This window comes from Gorilla gorilla, chromosome 10 (assembly GCF_029281585.2).
Source record: "Gorilla gorilla gorilla isolate KB3781 chromosome 10, NHGRI_mGorGor1-v2.1_pri, whole genome shotgun sequence".
Lineage (NCBI taxonomy): Eukaryota > Metazoa > Chordata > Mammalia > Primates > Hominidae > Gorilla > Gorilla gorilla.
This window is the reverse complement of record NC_073234.2, coordinates 114191787-114204163: the sequence shown is the minus strand read 5'-3', so window position 1 is coordinate 114204163 and position 12377 is coordinate 114191787. Positions and strand designations below refer to the sequence as shown.

Genomic DNA, 12377 nt, shown 5'->3' with positions numbered 1-12377 from the left:
CTCTCCATAAACTCAAAGCTGACTGACTCTTCCTCACAAAACCCCAAACGTTCATGTGTTTTATTCCTGCATCCTTTCAACTAATCAAGTACAGAAGGAGGGTAAAAGAGGTGATCACCATTGGTGAATGCTGGTCTTTCTCTGGACCTCTCACCCAGACCTCCCACCTGGACCCCCTCCGTTTTGGAGAAAGGGAACAGAGGTCGTGAAACAGGTGAACTTAAGAAACAGCAACTTAGGGCCAAGGCAACTGGATTTAGGTTCCAGGGAAAAGTCTCACGGGCAGTGACTCTTTGGTGTCTCTATTAAACCCCAGCATCTGAATCGGAAGTTTTTCCAGTTGGTTTTCTGTAACGAAAGAGATTGTTGTTTCAGTAGTTAGGTAAACCCAAGTTCCCCAGATCTACTTGGGAAAACAACCTCCCGGTTATAGAAAAAGTTCTGAAACCCAGGCAAAAAGCATAGAACCTAGCATCATGCTGACCAATAATATCAGCATAATGGTGATTCCAACTGTGCAAAATATTGTTGATGGTTGTTGACAGATAATAATTGTGGAGACTCAAATAAGAACAATGCTGATTGATTTGCTTTTTTATTTCTTGGAAGCATCTTTAGTTCCTGGTATATAAAATTACTTTATCCTTAAATTATAGTCAGTTGGTTTTAAAAGTTCTAACACTTTATGGAACATATTATAGAATGGCAAAGATACCATTGCTATTGCTGTATCTAAATCTTAAGAAAGACTTTGGCACCTGGATTTTTTTTTCCCTAAACTGAAACAACTCCCTCTATCCCATTGATGCTTGGAAAGCTTGAATAGCAGTATATTTTCAGTGGATGAATTTGACACTCTCTTAGATGAACAACTTTAGCAGACTTGGATTCTGACAATTTCTAAACAAGTGGCATTTGCCCTGAGAAGTTCCTACAGTCCTAAGGCGTTCATTTCATGATTCTGGGGGTATGGCTGGATGCAGCTGTATTAATAGCATTCTCTCTAACCCACTCTCCACAATCAGAGGAATGAAAGAGAGCTCTGCCGGTTCCATTGTATGTTGCTTACTGACACGGCAAGGGACACAGAAGTTGATGCTCCTGTACCTCAAGGAGATACTTCTACTTCAATTGCCAATAATTAGATGAGTTAACCATAAACCTCTGCTCACTGATGACTACTCTTGGAAGCAAAAGCACAGAAAGATATGCAAAAGATAATTCTATGTAAATAAAGATGCTAAATAAAGAAGGTCAGCATATTTTTTCAAGTCTTTGCAGTGTGGTCCTCAACATATTTTCAGAATCTAGAGCAAAGGCAAAGTGCCTATGTTGGTGGCAAGTGGAGCCAATCTGTGAATGTATGACAACATGTGCCTGGCTTTTTAAGGAACTGAAGGATGTTAATTTCAACTGGCTATACAGGGTCCACATCCCAGTGACCTGCAAGGTAGCTGATCTCCCCCAGTATGACAGTGGGTAGGGAGAGTGTGGGTGACTCAGGGCAATAGTCTAGTAGTTGCTGTGTAGGGAGCCCAAGTAGAGAGATTGTGTTTAGAAGGTTAGAAGAAAGAAAATAGTGGAAGGCCGTATTGGTGGAGTTTGACTGGGTAAGGCTGAGAAATACTACCATCAGCCAGGGTGGGAGGACTGGCGTCAGAAGGGACGGAGGATCCACAGTTGAAGGATCATCCTCAAGTTGTGGTGTGAAAGGAACCAGATACCTAGATTCTAGCAGTGTGTGCGAGGACACCTGTGTATGCTACTTTGTTCTAGAGCAAAGAGCACAGCAGAAAAGGAGCAGATTGATAGACTCCAGAGTCCTGCTTTCTGTTTTCACCAGGGATTTCCCCCACTGGGCAGTGCTGTGTCAGTGGGCCACTTTGATTTGAAGCAAAGAACTTTTAATATACAAGCATATTTAAAGATCTTACCATTTCAGGTACTAGAGGCCACTAGGCCTGGAATTCAAGCGATTCTCATGCCTCAGCCTCCCGAGTAGCTGGGATTACAGGTGTGTGCCACCATGCCCGGCTAATTTTTGTATTTTTAGTAGAGATGGGATTTTGCCATGTTGGCCAGGCTGGTCTCGAACTCCTGACCTCAGGTAATCATCCGCCTCAGCCTCCCAAAGTGCTGGGATTACAGGCATGAGCCACCACGCCCAGCCTACTGTTCATATTTTATGTTTTCATCGTACTTTATTCTTCAACAGTACTCTCCTAACCTTGCATCTCGTACCCCTGCCTTGGTCAGAGAGGGGATTGTTTAATCTGCCCTGGGCAGCTGGAGACCTGAAGGCCTCAGTCCCTTGGCTCAGTGCTGCCCTGCAGTCACACAGCCTGTTGGTCGTGAAGAACGACTAAAACTTGATTTTCAACCTCCCTAACCTAATGCTTTTTCTGTTACTCCACAGCTACCTTCCACAAATTAGTTTGAAGTGCAAACTAATTCATTGTGTGATAATTCATTGTATGTTAATTACTCTTCCCTTCCTATTAGCCCCCATTAGACTCTGTGAAAGATGAACCCTCCGTGAAGTATTTCTTTCCTTTGATTATAATAAATAAATGGGTTTGGCTGAATTCATGGGAAAGGGTTAGAGGCCTAGTTATAAACTCATAAATGTATTGCCTAGCAACTTAGGAAATGAATTGAATCACTAATCCTGATTTAAGAAGGAGAAAGCAGAAAGCGATCTTGAATTAAAAGTGGAAGTTGCAATAGATTTAGCACTAAAGTGTTTTAGATAAATCACCTCAGCCTTCTGTTGATCAATAGCCCAAAGGTTGCTCTAGCAGGGAATTCAGCCTGGGGGACTGCAACTGTTTAGTAACAGACCCTTCTTCAGGTTGGGGGAGTCAGGGAGGGAGGTCTTCCGAGAGGAGACACGGTTTCTACATTCAGTGCTCAGCTGAGGAGCAGGTTGCATTTTGCCTTCCTGTGCTCACTCCCTCCTCAGCCTTCCCATCTGGCTAAATTAAAAATGATGCAGTGCCAGGGTTTGTTTTTTGCTTTCATTGTTGTTTTGTTTTTTGAGTTTTTAAAAAATTTTTTGGAATGCCAATTTTAAACAAGGCCTATGCTATTTTAGGGGCACAAAATACTTTGGAACATTTGCCTAAACAAGTGCCTGTTGTTTGGGGGTTTTTTTGTTTTGTTTTGTTTTTAAGAGACAGGGTCTCACTCTGTTGCCCAGGCTGGAGTGTAGTGGCGCCACCACGGCTCACTGTAACCTCAAACTCCTGGGCTCAAGTGATTCCCCAACCTCAGCCTCCAGAGCAGCTGAGACTACAGGTATGCACCACCAAGCCTGGCTAATTATTTAAGTTTTTTTGGAGTGATGGGATCTCGCTATATTGCCTAGGCTGGTCTTAAACTCCTTGCTTCAAGCAATATTTCTGCCTCAGCTTCCCAAAGCACTGGAATTACAGACATGAGTCACTGCAGTGGGCCTCCCATTGTTTTTTTTTATAGCAAATACTCCTAAGAAGCTTGGAGACAAATTAAGGCCATGTTAAGCACATGTGCTGTTCTCAGCATCACGTGCCCCACAGGGCATCAGCAGTTAGCTCTAGGTCTATACTGTTGGCCCCGCCCTGGAGGGAACACTGCAGTCTCCTCACTCAGGAAAAGCCCGGCTGATGAGGAGATGCAAGAGAAAGGTCCCACCTGTCAGGGCTCAGATTGAATGCAGTGGCGACAGGCAGATTTCTAAGCTGCATCACTTCATCACCACACGCCCTTCTCAGAACCACCATATGAGTTAGCTGGACCCGAGAATCCTGTCCTACCCCTACCAGCAAGACACCTCTTAGCTGTTTCTCACCATGATGGCAAACAACAGACAGGCAAACATCTCTCCCTGTTGAAGGGTGCTATGCTGCCAGAATTTCTATCCCCAAGAAGAGGCAGGAGGAGCCCCTCCCCAGTTCTTCTCTTGAGCCTTTTAAAGCTCTGGTCTTCTTAAAATGTGCTTAGAAATGGAGACTGATCAACATGTGAGGAGTCCAGTTTTCAACTGAGGTGCATCACCTGTACCTCTTCATGACATCACTTTTTAATTTGTGGAAAAGCCACTCATAAATGCATGACACAAGGTGGAAAGAATGTGTTCCTCTTTGGCTTCTTCTCCAAGGAGGAAGTCTACCATCTAGTCTCCATACAGTCTACAACTGTAGTATCCTTGACCTTGGATTCGTCCTGCACATAGAGAACTGGCTTCACCATTCTGCACAGGTAGACAATGCAGAGTGATGGCAGTATTTCGGTAGTGACATCCCAGGACCTTACCCCATTCTAGCATTGGCAATATATCACAAAGGTCTGTTCAAAAATACCTGCCTCCGCAGGCTATCAATACAAATTCAAGAGCATCTTTTAAGCGCCAGTTAGGATGACCACAATGATGAGTTATTCCTACCTGAATATAGAATATTTTAACTAGCATGAGCTTTCCTTATAGCTTAGACAATGGGAACAGAGCAGTAGAAGTTTCCACAGTCGGGGAGGAGCCTGATTTTGGAACATGGAGCATCACAGAGGTCAGGCCTCCCTGGGCAGCTAAAAGACAGTCCTGGGCTCCTGGGGAATAGAGAACAGGAGGGCTGGGCCAGGCACAGTGCCTCACACCTGTAATCCCAGCACTCTGGGAGGCTGAAGCAAGTGGATTGCTTGAGCCCAAGAGTTGGAGACCAACCTGAGAAACATGGCAAAGCCCCTTCTCTACCAAAAAAAAATACAGAAAATAAGCCAGGCTGGTGGTGCACGCCTGTAGTCCCAGCTACTCAGGAGGCTGAGGTGGGAGGATTGCTTGAGCCTGAGAAGTTGCAGTGAGCTGAGATGGTGCCACTGCACTCCAGCCTGGGCAACAGAGCAAGACCCTGTCTCAAAAAAAAGAGAGAGAGAGAGAAAGAGAAGAAGAGGGCTCCAGAAAATTCAGGGGTCAGCAAAGACACAGGAGGAGAGAGTACCAAAGATATACTTTTCCTCCTTTGCAACTTTCCCCCAGGCCACAGTGCTGCCATGCACCATTGGAAATTGTCAAGAGTGGCATCCCATGAGTTGGCAAGATTCAGAGAGTTCAGTGCAATAAAAATCACAGAGCACTTTTCATTTCCCAAGAAGTGCATCTACCTTGAGATCTTGCAAAAGATCTCAAGAACACAAAATGCCAACTTAGTAAAAGTTGAAGCACCTATTTCCTGTGACAGTGCCTCCTGGACAGGTGAGACCAAATCCACCCAGGCTTCCCAGGGCATTGGCTGCCCCCAGTCAAGATAATGGCAGAGGTTCCCACACCATCTCACATTGCACCTTTTTCTCATTTTAACATTATTTTAAGACTCACCCATCCCTAATTTGGTTTTCTACTTGAAGGAATGCTATCTGGATGCCAGAAGAGGATCATCACCTTCTAGTCTGAAAGTTATCTTGCAATAGAATGTTACTTGTTTATGGGATTCCAATTGCAATTTGAGTTATTTTTTGACAGAGCACTGCATTAATGTCAACACAAAAGGCCACGGTGAAAAATGTCTTAATTTAATTTTCTTTTGTGAGTTAATTCTGTAATTGCCTCTGAACCACTCAGCTTGGTAAAGTGAGGGACATGAAGTACTTGCTGGGGGTGCTGGCAGGGAAGGACATTTTGTAAGCATTTTTAGGCATTGATGGGTGTACACGGAACACTGTATTGCCAACAGGTTATTTAAGACAGCGCAATTAAAAAGTAATTAGAGTAACTAAAGCATCGAGGGTTTTAGATCTGTGACAACTGCAAAAAAACATAAATGGGATATTATAAGAAAATGATTGCACGATTATATGAATTTTTTTCTTTTTTTCTTTTTAAACACATCTATGTATCAAAAGAAGTTTCTAGCAGGGTTTGCAGCCAAGCTGCTTCGTGGTTATTTTGTGCTTCAGGACAATGGTACTTAAACCTTTCTCCCACCAGGGAAGAGGCACAAAGAGATGCTAGAGAAGAAATAATGCAATTCTTGTTAAGCCAGTAAGAGGGAGGTGGAGATGATGAAGGGCATTGCAATGCATTTCAAAGAGCCTGAGCTCCACAGTCAGACAACCCCAAGTTTCAGTTCCATCCCAGCACCTGCTCTGCATAAGGCACTTAAATTCTTTGAGTACCAGTTGCTTCACCTGTAAATAATGGTAGCAACAGCACCACCTCCTAATTATACACAGTGGATGTAGTTAGGAAAGTGTTGCTAATATAGCCGCAGGGCCCAGATCAAGCAAGGCATCCAAGGCCTGAATCTTGCAGTATGGTGTTTCTCCAAGGCCTGAATCTTGCAGTATGGTGTTTCTCTTATCAGGCCCCTGCACCTTAGTTTCCACGGAGAAAGCACCTTGAGGCTTCCACCTGCCTGCTTCCTTCAGTACCTGCCCTTGCTCTGAGGGAGGAGGAGCAGGACACAAGAACAACATGCAAGCATGATGGCGAGGGATTTGAAGAGTCTCATTGGGTCATATCTCTTCTCATACAGAGAAAGCGACAGATGCTCCCCTCCATACAGAATTAGCAGAAAGCAGTGCTGCACAGCTACAGGTGGACATGGGGAATGGAAACAGTCAAATTCTTAGTAATTACTATTATTTTTTAAAGTGGAGGCCGGATGCGGTGACTCACGCCTGTAATCCCAGCACTTTGGGAGGCCGAGGCGGGCAGATCACCTGACGTCAGGAGTTCAAGACCAGCCCGGCCAACATGGTGTAAACCCCTTCTCTACTAAAAATACAAAAATTAGCCAGGCGTGGTGGCATGCACCTGTAGTCCCAGCTATTCGGGAGGCTGAGGCAGGAGAATTGCTGGAACCTGGGAGCGGGAGGCTGCAGTGAGCCGAGATTGCACCACTGCACTTCAGCCTGAGCAACAGAGTGAGACTCTTGTCTCAAACAAACAAAAAAAAAAGTGGCCGCCACCCAGACTGCTTCTATGCACAGCACCTGGTGAGAACTGCAGCTCCAGGATATGACTGTGTTAGGTTGTTTTTAATTAAATGAAAATATTTCTTCCAGATCTGGTATTCATTTACCCACAAATAATATAGTGGACCACTTTGAGTGTTGCTAGTCTAGAACACTCCAGAAAGAAGGAAAGCAACTGCTTCCCGGGTTACTTGTCTTGGTTGTCATATATGCTGGTTCGCAGAGGAAAACAATGATCATTTATGTCATTTCTTCCAGAACATAATTGCTGAGCATGAAATTCGTAATATCTCTTGTGCTGCCCAGGACCCAGAAGACCTCTCAACATTTGCCTATATCACAAAAGATTTGAAGTCCAATCACCACTACTGTCACGTGTTTACTGCCTTTGATGTGGTGAGTACCCACCCCCTTTCAACAGATTAAAGACTTTCCGGAATGGGCCTGGACTGTATTGAAAGCCCAACTTATAATTAACACACTAGCTTGGCTTGTTTACCCGGTATTAAGATACATACCAAGTGTATTTGTTTGCTAGGGCTGCCATAACAAAGTACCACAGACCGAGGGGCTTAAATGGCAGAAATTCATTTTCTCACAGCTTCTGGGGGCCAGAAGTGCAAGACCAATGTGTCGGCAGGTTTGCTTTATTCTGAGGCCTCTCTCCCTGCCTTGTAGATGGTGGCTGATATGGTTTGGCTGTGTCCCTACCCAAATCTCACCTTGAATTGTAGCTCCCATAATTCCCATGTGTCATGGGAGGAACCCAGTGGGAGGTAATTGAATCGTGGGGGGGGGGGGGGGGTCTTTCCTGTGCTATTCTCATGATAGTGAGTAAGTGTCACAAGATCTGATGGTTTTATAAATGGGAATTCCCCTGCACAAGCTCTCTCTTGCCTGCCGCCATGTAAGACATGGCTTTGCTCTTCATTCACCTTTTGCTATGATTATGAGGCCTCCCCAGCCATGTGGAACTGTGAGCCAATTAAACCCCTTTCCTTTATAAATTACCTAGTCTTGGGTATGTCTTTATTAGCAGCATGAGAACTGACTAATACAGCTGCCTACTTGCTGTGTCCTCACATCGCCTTTCCTCTGTGCTTAGATGTCTGGGTCCAAATTTCCTCTTCTTGTAAGGACACCAGTCAGATTGCATCAGGGCCCACCCCAATGACCTCATTTTAACTGAATCACCACTTTCAGGGCACTGTCTTCAAATACAGCCACATTCTGAGGTACTGCATGTTAAGCCTTCAACATATGAATTTTGGGTGGGTCACAGTTCCACTCATAACACCAAGTACACTTTGGCAGACTAGGCTGTTCGGAGATTTTTCGATATTTTCATTCTTCCATTCAACTTAGAATGCCAGCCCTACCTAGTATCTCAACTGCCATTACTCATTTACTAATTTCACTTTCAGACTTGAGAAATTCCTTTGTTTCTCTGGCACCAAAACATAGTAAAGGTCTTACAGCCTCCTTGTCCCTCACTATGTCTGTCAGTTTCTCTAGTAGCCATTTCTAAGTACTAGGGCATAATAGGTGTGTTTGCCTCATACAAATCTGCAGTCTTCTATATTGAATAGGAGTCAGATTAGATACCTACAGGTGGTAATTGGGAACTCCAAGATTTGGCCCATATGCTCGTTCAGAAATTAGTCTTGGCCGGGCTCAGTGGCTCACACCTGAAATCCCAGCACTTTTGGAGGCCGAGGTGGGCAGATGACTTGAGCTCAGGAGTTGAAGATGAGCCTGAGAAACATGATGAAAGCCCATCTCTACAAAAACAACAAAAAAAAAATTAGCTGGGTGTGATAGCACATGCCTGTAGTCCCAGCTACCTGAGAGGGTGAGGTGGGAGGATTACCTGAGCCTGGGAGGTCAAGGCTGCAGTAAGCTGTGATCACACCACTGCCATCTAGCCCAGGTGACAGAGTGAGACCCTGTCTCAATTTTTAAAAAAAGTTACTCTTGGCCAGGCACAGCTCATATCTATAATCCCAGTACTTTGGGACACCAAGTTGAGAGGACCACTTGAGTTCAGGAGTTCAAGACCAGCCTGTGCAACATAGTGAGACTTTGTCCCTATTAAAAAAAAAAAAATAGCCAGACATGGTGGTGTACACCTGTAGTCCCAGTTGCTCAGGAGGCTGATGAGAGAATCCCTTGAGCCCAGGACACTGAGGCTTCACTGAGCTATGATGGTGCCACTGCACTCCAGCCTGGGCTACAGAGTGAAACCGTCACTCAAAAAAAAAGTTGGTCTTGTAATGACATCCTTATGGGATTACACCACTTCCATTTATAGCCATACTTGTCATTAAACCTAAAAGACTAGCTCATATATTACAAACTTGGAAAATGGAAACAATTAAAGGAAATAACAAATGTTTCTTTAAGATTGATATGCCCTCGAGGTGGTACAAATTGCTTGAGGATATCTCTGATATAGTATATTAATAATTTATAATCAGAAGAATTTGAAAATGCCACTTAAGTTTGATGATTCTGCTCTGCTCACTGGGTTTGAAATATACATATTTAAAGAATCAGGAATCACCTATTCATATATTCGTGAGAGGCCAGCCCCCAGTTCAATGTCATGGGTAGAAGACTGCCTGAAGCAGTGTTTTCCAGTTCTGATGAATAACTATAGGCCAAGGCCAACTGTAATCCAAAATCTATACCAGCTTAAGGTCCATGAGTCAGGCAGTTCGTGCTCAGAGCATTTGTATCATGCTACATGTTCCTCACCCCTTTTGGTTTTTAAAGATTGAAAATGGGAAAGAATGATCATGAGCCTTTAAAAAAAAAAAAAACCCCTTCCATCTGGGGAGGCTTGAGGAGAGTGATATAAAAGTAGTCTGTGGTAACAGTAAAGACTGCAAAGCAAAGCCCTGCAAGACTGCTCTAAATATCTCAGGAAGCGTTGGTTTGCACGGGATTAAAGTGTTGATTAAAGCCATTTCATTCAGGGTTTACAAGGATGTGCAGTGTTAGGTTTCTGGTGCCTTAAACATAACTTGCAATTCTTGTAAAATTTGATTGTTTCTTTATACAGTCAAATTTCATCCTGTTCACATCTATTTTGGTTTATGTGAAATACCTTTCTCTATAGGGGTTGGATTGATGTCATAGAAAGAACGGAATACCAAAGTTCACATCCCAAATCAGCTATCTCTCTACTCTCTGGTCTTAGAGAAGTTGCTGGACTTTTCCGAGTCCTAATTTTCATAGCTAGAGAACAGAGACAAGAGTTTCTACCTTGCAGGTTTTCACCAGGAGTGAAATGAAAGAAAATATGTAGAGTGCTTCATAAATAACAGGTGTTCAGCATTTGTTCCTTCACCTCCTCCCTCTCCCTGCCTGCTGACGTCAGTTAACAGCCTGACCCTTTTTCTGCTAAAAGACATAAGATAGGTTTGTCAGATGTGTATTTATCTTCCAAAGTTTTCCTACTGCCATTACGAAAGGATTGAAAAAGTGAAAGCAATAAATAAACATTAAAATAGAAATAGCAGAAAGAAAACATTGACTCCACAGACCTTGCTGCCTCTAGACCGTGTTTGCATTGAACATCAACATGAATATTCTGATACTTTTCAGGATGAACGCCACCTTTTTCCTAAGTATTGCAGCATTTCTTTCAATAAAATTGGTTTTTAAGGTTAATATATAATTTGCCTTCATCAGAGTATCTAAAGTATTTTTCCACATGAAACTAAAACTGGTTTCTGTGGACTACCTGTCCCCTTGAGTTTATTAGCTATACGTGTGTGTGATATATATATATATCACCAGAATACTGAGGTGAAATGTTGGGGGGAAAAATCGTCAACTGTTTAGTTTTATGATGAACGTCATATCCCTGATACACTTAGAAAAACATGTGGAGAATTGCCTTAACATTTATCTTTTCATCCGGATGTTTGATTTAATGTAGACATTACTAGCTTAGGATTCTCATACCAGCTCCAAAGGACTTTCATCTTACACAGATCCTCCATTTTAATCTTCTCTAGGTGAACAGTTTGTCAAACCTCAAAATTAGTAACAAAGGCCACCAGCCTTGACCTGGGACTTTGAGCAATTCTGAGATGCAACAAGCTTCACTTGCACTAAAAAAAGCTTCTTTGAGCATGGATTTTGTATCCTTATGTAGGGCAGTTCAATACCAGTCCAGTCTTGAAGCCTTAAAATTCTTTTGATATGAATCAGTCCCCTGGGCTGCCCCAAATGGCAAAAAAAAAAAAAAAAAAGTAAAGAAGACCCTATAATACCTCAAATACACATTTAACCTTTTAGCTAAAAAGTATGTATACATTTTTAATTGTGAAGTTACTGCTTTTTGGACCTTAAAGACCTTTTATGGGTCATATGTTTTTATGTACTGTTATCACATATCCCATGTTTTTATCTGATATCATCAAGAAAATTCAGTGATGTCTAGGAAGTTTCCAGTTTATGGACAGTTAGATTTGAAGTTCAGAGCATTTCCATAGAAACTGTAGTCCGAGAAAGGAGGCCTGGAGCCCCCCCTACAGAAGCTAGGATGTGAGCTTAACATAGTTTATGTACTATGGGACTCTGCAGGGCCTTGAATGTGCCCAGATGTGAGGCGGAGGTGGAGTGTGCGGGGCTTCTCAAGCTTATTTGGCCATGGTAGCCTTTTTTTTTTCTTTTTTTTTTTGAGTTGGAGTCTCGCTGTGTCGCCCAAGCTGGAGTGCAGTGGCAAGATCTCTGCTCACTGCAAGCTCCGCCTCCCAGGTTCACGCCATTCTCCTGCCTCAGCCTCCTGAGCAGCTGGGACTACAAGCACCCGCCAGCACGCCCGGCTAATTTTTTGTATTTTTAGTAGAGACCGGGTTTCACCGTGTTAGCCAAGATGGTCCCGATCTCCCGACCTTGTGATCTGCCCGCCTCGGCCTCCCAAAGTGCTGGGATTACAGGCATGAGCCACCGCGCCCGGCCTTTTTTTTTTTTTTTTGGAGAGCACCCAAAAGGGGTGGCCTTCTGCAGAACACATTTTGGAAAATGTTACATTTGATGATCTCTAAGCCTGCTTTTGTTGCTTGGAATCTACCATAAATTCAGCTTGTGATATTTTCAGTTTTAAATGATGGGGAGATGAAAATAAAAAGACTAGAGCAAAACAGAATTAGGATTGTCAAGCAAAAAGCCAATATATACACACAAGCAAGCACCAAGCCTGCTCTGTATTCTGGAGTCTATGCTCTCGTTGTTGTCATAGCTGATTTCTAATCATATCCCTAACTTGCTAGGCCTGGAACACATCTCACCCACTGTAGAACAAAAGCTTCCCCAAACTCCACCTTCTGGGCAGTGAGAACTTGGGGAAGAGGGAACTGTAGGGTGAGCAGAAAAGAAGGATGTGTTATGAGACTAGGAGTTGTGAGAGTTAAAAA

General features: G+C 43.4%; 1 protein-coding gene across 16 annotated transcripts in view; it reads left to right on the top strand.

Annotated features, from left to right (window-relative positions):
* Window positions 1-12377, top strand: part of ANKS1B (ankyrin repeat and sterile alpha motif domain containing 1B) — a 1254535-nt gene that overhangs the window by 1208227 nt on the left and 33931 nt on the right. For all 16 annotated transcript variants that reach the window (XM_019038847.3, XM_019038842.4, XM_031016570.3 and 13 more), the window contains one exon: window positions 7207-7344. In XM_019038847.3, coding sequence (XP_018894392.2) covers window positions 7207-7344 — 138 coding nt within the window. The remainder of the gene's footprint in view (window positions 1-7206; window positions 7345-12377) is intronic.